At 45.0% G+C, this 9,015-nt stretch overlaps 1 protein-coding gene and 1 pseudogene across 1 annotated transcript in view; both read right to left on the reverse strand.

Annotated features, from left to right (window-relative positions):
• LOC110326726 overlaps window positions 1-9,015 on the reverse strand; it is a 197,547-nt gene that overhangs the window by 99,139 nt on the left and 89,393 nt on the right. Inside the window, exons 17-19 of the mRNA XM_029542536.1 lie at window positions 5,006-5,206; window positions 4,075-4,196; window positions 1,713-1,941 (exon numbers count right to left, since the gene is read on the reverse strand). Coding sequence (XP_029398396.1) covers window positions 1,713-1,941; window positions 4,075-4,196; window positions 5,006-5,206 — 552 coding nt within the window. The remainder of the gene's footprint in view (window positions 1-1,712; window positions 1,942-4,074; window positions 4,197-5,005; window positions 5,207-9,015) is intronic.
• The window catches only part of LOC110326270, a 5,389-nt pseudogene continuing 1,660 nt past the window's right edge, over window positions 5,287-9,015 (reverse strand).

A 9,015-nucleotide genomic window follows, 5' to 3' on the forward strand; every position in this document is an offset into this window, starting at 1 on the left:
AGGAAACTGAGGCCCCCTTCCGGCCTCTGTAAGCGCCTGCACCTGTATCTGCATGCATATGGTGCACACAAACCCACACAGGCATACACACAAATATATATATATATATATATATATATATATATATATATATAGAGAGAGAGAGAGAGAGAGAGAGAGAGAGAGAATACACACACTTATCTATATACAGAGATATATATGTATGGTTGTAATAAATAGCACAGAAGTATACATTAATACCATAATTCTGCCTTTCATGCACACATGCAATGAGTTAGTTCACACAATGAATTTTAAATGCTAATACTGTACTGTAGTGGAAGTGTGTCTCTAATACATTAGTTGGTTTTTATAGATATCGGCATGATTCTTTTCAAAGTAATCTGCCAATCAGTATCTAAGAATCAAATTTCACTTCATCAATTATACCTGGCATGGTGGCACACACCTTTAAACCCAGCACTCAGAAGGCAGAGACAGGCAGATCTCTGTGAGTTCGAGGCCAGCCTGGTCTATAGGGAAAGTATCAGGGCAGCCAGAGCTACATAGTGAGACCCCTGTCTCAAAAGCCAAGACAAAACAGGAAGACTTGTAGAGCTGGAAGACAGATAGAACTGAACCCAGGGCCTCATGCGTGCTAGGTGAGCACGCTGCCACTGTGCGGGATGGCCAGGCCTCCTTCACCTTTTAAAACCTGTATTCCCCTGACCTGCTTTGAGGGAAGGCCTTGCTGTGTTGTTCAAGCCAACTTGGCACTCACTGTACTGCCCAGGCAGGCTTTGAACTCCCGATCCTCCTTCCCAGCCGTCCAGCATCAGGGACGGCACTAATAGTGCCTGCCTTTGAACAGCTTTAAATTAAAATGTGCTTTTTCCTCTTCTGCTATAATTCTCTTTATTTTTATATTATTTTAATAAATTTTAAATTGATTGTCTCTTTAAAAATGATTTAGGGGCAAAACGATGGCTCAGGAGTTAAGAGCACTTCTGTGCCTCCAGAAGATCCAAATTCCTTTCTCAGTACTGCACTGGGCATCTCGCAACCGCTTGTAACTGCAGCTTTAGAGTATCCAGCATTCTCTTCTGTCCTCCACAGACATCTAGAAACACACAGCCTATATATGCACACACACAAACACACACACATACACGAATAAAATTATAAAACTTAAGAACAAATCCTTTCTTTTTTAAAAGACAATGTAAGTTTAGGCAGGTGAGATAGGATACCCTGCTGACCCAACAAGCCAACACTCTTCAAATCACCTCCATTATCACAACTGGCCTCATTATCAAACGAGATCAGTTTGGAAGTGCCAGGCCAGCATTCAAAGCCTTAACAGAAAATGCAAAGGATTGAAATACAAGTTCAGGCACAGCTGGAACCCCTGACCACTAAGGCTGTCCAGTGTACCTCCAGCTTCTTCCCACTGTATCATTAAAGCAGCAGTGGGAAGTGAGAAAATATTTTTACATACCTATGTAACCCTCCATTTAACGTAATTATAGCAACATCCTTGTATGCAAGCTAGAAGCTTTGTCCAAAACAAAACTCACATAGAACTATTGGCAAGGCTTGTGAGTATGCTGTTTCTCTGGCCAAACAAGGGGAAGAGCGCCAAACGAGCGAACAGAGAGCTAAACAGACAGGAACATCTGGAAGGAAGTGGTCTCTTTGCCAAGGACCCAACTCTCCTGTCAAAAAACACCCACCTCTCTCTGGAGTTGTGCGCTGTACCAGGCCTCGGGCTTGACTGGGCTGAGCCACAGGTCCAGGGCAAGCTGCAAGCTGCATATCTCTATCTGGGTGAGCGAGCTGGGCGATGCAGCCTTGTGGGCGTGGCGAGCCTCTCGAAACAGGTGCTCCAGAGCTTTGGGGATGAGCCCAGCCAGGCCAAGGGAAGGGTGGAACTCCAACGGGTGGACATTCTCTGAAGATGGGCTTGAAAAGGAGCAGAAAGGATGATTTGATTCTTCACAACAAAGAATATAGATACGGTTTTTGAAGATATCTGACTTTATATTTTTAAAGACCAATATCACTGCTCCTACATGCCCTGATCTTTCTATAGACAGGGAAGCACAGAGGGAATTAACCAGTACTGCCACATGCTCTTTACTTTAACACAAGCACTGTAAAGTGGAAAGAAACTGATGTATTTCCAACTGTCCAGCAAGCAGTGGCTATAACAAAACCCTTGACGCTTCAATGACCGCCTGAGAAAAGAATTGCTTAAAAAATTGCATGGTGGCACACACCTTTAATCCCAGCACTTGAGAGGCAGAGGCAGGCAGATTTCTGAGTTTGAGGCCAGCCTGGTCTTCAGAATGAGTTCCAGGACAGCCAGGGCTACACAGAGAAACCCTGTCTCAAGAAAAAGAAAGAAAGAAAGAAAGAAAGAAAGAAAGAAAGAAAGAAAGAAAGAAAGAAAGAAAGAAAGAAAGATAGATTACATAAGAGAACAATAATTTCCATAATTCTTTTTTTCTTTCTTTTTTTATTAGGTGTTTTCTTTATTTACATTGCAAATTTTATCCCCTTTCCTCATTTCCCCTCTGAGCACCCCCCCATCCCATTCTCCCTCCCCTTGCTCACCAACCCACCCATTCCTGCTTCCCTGTCCTGACATTCCCCTACACTGGGGTATCGAAAGACCAAAGGTCTCTCCTCCCATTGATGTCCCACAAGGCCATCCTCTGCTACATATGCGGCTAAAGTCTTGAGTCCCTTGTGTCTACTCTTTGGTTGGTGGTTTAGTCCCTGGGAGCTCTGGGGTACTGGTTGGTTCATATTGCTGTTCCTCCTATGGGGCTGCAAACCACTTTAATTTTTGCTTGAATTTTTTTTCTTTTCTCTCCACAAATGTTAATGAATAAAGACAATTTTTAAGTTCTCTGTGCACTGAGGGCTTCCTAGAATAGATGAGTCCAAAAAAAATCAATAAAACACTTGTCTGCAGATTTTTTTTAAAATGAAAGATCCAGAACCAGTCAAGGGTCTTCCTACCTTAAAACTGAAGAGCACAAATATTCTACTAGAATCTAGGTAAATGGGTTTCAGCTTGGTCCTGGATCTTAAAGCTCAACCGAGCCCATGGCACTGGGTTTGGAGACAACTCTGAAATTTTCTAGGACCCATTTTAGCCTTAGCCTGATCTGCCAAAAGCCATTTCCTGAACAGCACATTCTTTCCATAGCAAGATGTACACACAGCTGGTGCCAAGCTCGTTATGGTGAAGACATCCATCCATGCTGTGCAACGTCTACGGGGAAGTGCAGTTTCACAAACGGAACTCTTTCTTAAGAAGTAGAAATTTGGGGCTGGAGAGATGGCTCAGTGGTTAAGAGTGCCGACTGTTCTTCCAAAGGTCCTGAGTTCAAATCCCAGCAACCACATGGTGGCTCACAACCATCCGTAACGAAATCTGATGCCCTCTTCTGGAGTGTCTGAAGACAGCTACAGTGTACTTACATATAGTAAATAAATATAAATTAAAAAAAAAAAAAAAAAAGAAGTAGAAATTTGGCTATTGTCTCTCACAGTCCTCTGCCTGTCCCAAAGATGTAACCTTTCCTGGTGACCTCTTATCTTTAATGTGCACCTCTGGAAGCTCAGCTCACGTCTGTCCTCAAAAGTACGTGCTGAGTATTAAAAGAAGAGAGACAATTACTCTCCTCCATGTGGCACAATGGGGAAGATTTTGATCTCAGGCTATCAACTTGGGGTCTGCCATCTCAAGGAACCCTCCAAGTCTAAGGCTAGAAAGGAACAGGGGAAGGAAGTAGTCACGTTGAAGGGGTGGCAAAATGTGCAGTCTCAGGAAATTCAGTACTGCTCTTTAAAGGGCGATGCCCAGAGGTTCATCAGGCCAGTTCTCAGAAGCCTCTTTAGTGATACTGTGAGAAGAAAGAAATTCCTCTCAGAGCAACTTAAAAGCACGGGCTGGCTTCAGATAATGTGCTCCGCTCAAGGCCTCTCACATCTACTAGCCACTTAAAAGCTTAGCACTTAGATCTAACACTGTATTCTTAATTGCTGTAGAAGATTAAACGTAAAATGCTAAAGGCACCTTACCAGCTGTTGCTGATGGAAACAAATTGCTTGCAAATTACGTTCAGGGGAAGTCCGAATGTCTTGGGAGCCTCTGGACGATCCCCTTGCCAGAGCCTCTGGACATAATCCCGCTGCTGCTCCAGCTAAAAAGAACAAGTTTTCCCAGTACTGAGCTGTGAGCCAGGAGAAGGCTAACCCCCTGTGTTCCTGTCTCTTCACTGGTTTTCACCCTGGATGTGGCTTTGAAGATTCGTTTACACTGGGACATTCTGGTCTCTCAGTCAAAGGTTGGCCCAGGAAAGGAAAGCCAACCAATTTGACAAAAACAAAAGAAAGCTGAGCCTGTGGAACAGGTCTTCCATTCCAGCTGCTGCCAAGAGGCAGAGACAGGTGGATTTCTGTGAGTTCCAGGACAGCCTGAGCATTTCAGACTACCAGCAGCTATACAATGAGTACAAGGCAGCCAGGGCTACAGGGTAGGAGACTAGCAATAAAGTAAAATAAAATAAAATAAAATAAAATTCAAAAGTCAGGTCCATATCTACAACCCCAGCACTGGGGCTGGCTGAGGCAGGATTGCCAGGAGCTCAAGGCAAGCCTAGGCTACCATGCGAGAAAACAAAAACAAAACAAACAAACACAACACCCAAACAAAAATCACTTCTATATGGGAAAAAAAATCAAAATTGTATATGATAATGTCTTGGAAAGGTCCTCTGGTTGCAGGTAACCCTTTGATCTCATGATAGATAAGGTTCTTGACTCCTTGTGAAGCAACTGTAGTTGGTTAGAAACCTCCCTTTAAGACCTACGTTATGCTTGGCATTCAGAAGTGCAAAGGAGTGTACAGATAAACCCAGATTCTGGACCTGCACTGAAAGAACGTTACTTTTATTTCTGGCTTAGGTCTCCCATTCTCTTTCCAGATGGAGCCATTAAAAGTCCGACTCACGTGGTGGCTGAGGATGCCCCTCACGAGCTGCAGGTGAAGCCTCAGGCAGGTGCAGTCGTCTCGGTAGGCCTTAGTGAAATACGAGTGGCTGAGATCAAACTTGGGGCGTCGATGCATTATGTCAGTCATTGCTTGTGCTAAAGCAAACCGTTCTTCTGGGTCCAAGGTGTGCTGGTAGGCTTCAAAGTAACTATCAAGAAGCTGAAAATAAGGTTTATGATCAGGATGCAGCAGAGGCAGCTCTGGGGCCAGCAAACAAGATGGAATTGTCATCCTGGGCTTTAACAAGCAGAAGACAGATGCTGGGACCTCGGGGTTGCTAGTGGTCTGGGCAAGAATAGCAAGAGCAGGTCCAGGTAGTCAACCTGCAGAGCGAGGAGGCAGGTCCAGGAAGCCAACCTGCAGAGTGAGGAGGCCAGAGCTAAAACTCACCATGGAGCCAGGGCTGGACATGAGTTTGATCCATCTATTTTTGTTCTTTCTTCTCCTGCTCTTTACAGACAAAAGGAATGTACTATAGTTGATAGTGTCGCTCTACAAATGTAAACTCCGATAAGACAACACCCAAATGTTTGCCATTCCTAGAGGCCTACTCTCTTTTCTTCACCTGGCTACTTCTCCACAATGTATCTCTCTGGTTAGATCTTGTATCTTTTATCATTTTTTAAATTATCAGGTGAAACCACTGCATATCTTCTTTTTCTGGTTTGAACTGATGCAAATACTATCAGACCAAAGTGCAGATACCATACAAAAGTCCAACTTGGTGAGTCAATGAGGGATTTTTGTTGGGTGCCTTTCAGAGATAAGGGGGAACAGGTTACTCACAGGAGCAGAGATGGCTCAAAGGCACCTACCTACACCACCTAAGCTCACCCCAGCATGAATGGCAGCTCACAAGGCAGTAAAGCCAGAGCACACTGCACAGGCTGCAGGCAGCTCAAGGGTCTGGAGAGGTGTCCTTTCCCCGTGGCTAACGACTTGGGTTCAACCCCTGGGATCTGCTGACAGGGCGGGGGAAGAGAACTGGCTCTTACAGGTTGTCCTCTGGCCTCCACGTGTGCTCCATGGCACACACAGGCAAGGTAAGTAAATGTCATAAAAAGGGGACCTTGCTGGTTATTTTGCTGCCTCTTTTGAGCCGTCTGCTGAGTTCATCTGCCTGCTTATAGTCTGGAAGATGAGTTTGCACGTGGTGGCTTCCTTGAGTCCCTGATTGTCTGAAGACCTCCACAGGAACATCCTGTCAACACTTGTGTCTTTCACTATTAAGTTCCCAGGCACAGGCACTGAATGGCAGAGTACAGAGGAGAAAGAGTTTTTCTCTTTTACCTAAGAAGGTTAAACACTCAGACTGAACAGACACTAGGAATCAGATGTGTCACCTAAAAAGAGGTGTTTCTATCTGCCAAGGCTGTGGACAGTGACCCTAGGATGCTTCAGTCAGTACCTGCGACATTCTGCATGCAAAATTTCCCCCACACGTTCTTACGTTTGAACAGTTGGTCTCCAGCTGGTGGCACAGTTTTAAGAGGTTGTGAAACCCTTGAAAGGTGGGAAAAGTGGATCTGATGGTGTGGGCCTTGAAGTTTGTAGCCCACCATGACTTCCTGTCTGGCCTCTACTTGCTGTTGGGCTATGTGAGGAGGTAAGCATGCCCAGCTACACCCTCCCTCCTGTCTCCACGAAAGAAGCTGCTTGCGTCAATGCCTTCTTTTTTTTTTTTTAAAGATTTATTTATTTATTATATGTAAGTACACTGTAGTTGTCTTCAGATACTCCAGAAGAGGGAGTCAGATCTTGTTATGGATGGTTATGAGCCACCATGCGGTTGCTGGGATTTGAACTCCGGACCTTTGGAAGAGCAGTCGGGTGCTCTTACCCACTGAGCCATCTCACCAGCCCCGCGTCAATGCCTTCTGAATCAAGATGAATTGCACGTGCTCAAATGTGTGAGCCAAATTAAGTCCTTCTTCCCGAAGCTGCTGCTGCTAGACATTTCGTGGAGGTGCATTAGCACGGCACTCACGCTTGGTGGATGCCTTTTTGGAGAGGTACCAAACTCAGCTTTGGTATGACCAAGAAACCACCAAGAGGAGCCAAGAACTCAGGCTGGTGTGCTGGGGTTAGAAACTCACACGTCACAGAATGGAGTCAGAAGTGAAGAAAGATGGGGGTCCCCTTTGACTCTTAAGTTCATCGCACAGAAGATGAAGAGCAGGATGTTCTCGGTGACTGGACCTCCTCCCCCAAGAGCCACACTAGAATATTAGCTAATTGTTAAATGACAGAAAGGAAGACGAGACGGAGGAGGAGTGAGCGGACAGGCTGAGAGCACCACTCCGCTATTCCAGGGAGAGATCAGAGAAGAAACATTTACTGTTCAGTTCGTTCTAACCCAAAGTGAACCCTTCTGGCTGGGCCAGAGTAATCCTGAGAGCTGGCTTATGGGATTTAGACTTCTTGACCTGTTTTTTTTGGACAAAGAGTCCAATTGTTGGTTATTTGACGAGGGAAAGTTGGTTAATAAAAATAAAATCCTGGCTGGTGAGATGGCTCAGTGGGTAAGAACACCCGACTGCTCTTCCGAAGATCCAGAGTTCAAATCCCAGCAACCACATGGTGGCTCATAACCATCCGTAACAAGATCTGACGCCCTCTTCTGGAGTGTCTGAAGACAGCTACAGTGTACTTACATATAATAAATAAATAAATCTTTAAAAAAATAAAATAAAATAAAATCCAAGTTTTCCTTTTCCAGTCCTGGCTCCCAGAATGACGACTCTGAGACTATCATTAAATGCATCAGCCATAATAATGAGCTTTGGCTCATCCCTGACTACCTTGTCATTTATGTAACCCATTCAAACTACTCTATGCCTACCACTCAGTTAGTCATCTCTCCTCGGTCCTGGCCCGCTTCTTCCCTCGAGTCTCCTCAGAGTCTCCTCAGCATCTTCCTGAGCTCGCTTACCTGTTGGTTTACATCTGTCTCCTCCCTCCATCCTCTGCCTTGTCTTGTCTCCTGAGTTTCTTCCCAAGTTTCTCTTTTATACTCTTACTATTACCCAGAATCCTCTCGCTTCCTGCTAGCATCCCACCTCCTTTTTTCTGCCTCAGCTCATTGGCCATAAGCTTTTTTATTGACAGGTGATGCTTCTAAGAGATTCTCTCTCCAGAAGTTGGCTACAGAAAGAGTCCTTTCTGGCCATCCCAGTCTGGTGAGGCCAAGTTGCAAAGGACCATACTAAATTGAATATTCATTAATAATAAGGTTGCAGAAGTCAGCAAATAAGAACATGGGATGGCCAGGAAGGCAAGATGATTCAGCAAGTAAGGCACCTGCCACCAAGTCAGGGGACCTGAGTTCCCTCCCTGGAACTCACATGACAGAAAGCAAGAACACACTCTGTTGTCCTCTGACTTGTGAGCTGTGGCATGCCTCCCAAGCCTCCCTCAAAATAAGAAGAAATACAGGGCATCCAACCAGCTTTGAATTTCAGATAAATAGCAAATACTCTTTTAAGGTAAGCATGTCCTAATTATTGGAGTATTTTAATCTGTTAAGAAGGAAAATATAATTTAAGCTAATGTCATCTTTTTGGTGTTTAGGCTCAGCTGAGAGAAGGTACCAGAAGGATCACTGTCATCCCTTTACGAATTCCTTCCTAGCAAGGGTGGGGCACGATCTTTCTGCCTCACCAGTTCTATTTGTTATCTGTTTGCTAACTGGACTGTCATCATTTAAACTCCAGGCTGGTATTTGACTGAGAAGTCTTCCTGACTTGTCAAATGTAACCTGTGTGTGTCAAGGGCCAACGCTCAGAAAGTAATATGCTACACAGCAGGGAGAGTAGCCAGGAGGTGTCTGAGTAAATAGAAAGTAGACAAGATAGCCGGGCGTGGTGGTGCACGCCCAGCACTCGGGAGGCAGAGGCAGGCGGATTTCTGAGTTCGAGGCCAGCCTGGTCTACAGAGTGAGTTCCAGGACAGCCAGGGCTACACAGAGA

Source organism: Mus pahari, chromosome 9 (assembly GCF_900095145.1).
Source record: "Mus pahari chromosome 9, PAHARI_EIJ_v1.1, whole genome shotgun sequence".
In the NCBI taxonomy this organism is placed as follows: Eukaryota; Metazoa; Chordata; class Mammalia; order Rodentia; family Muridae; genus Mus; species Mus pahari.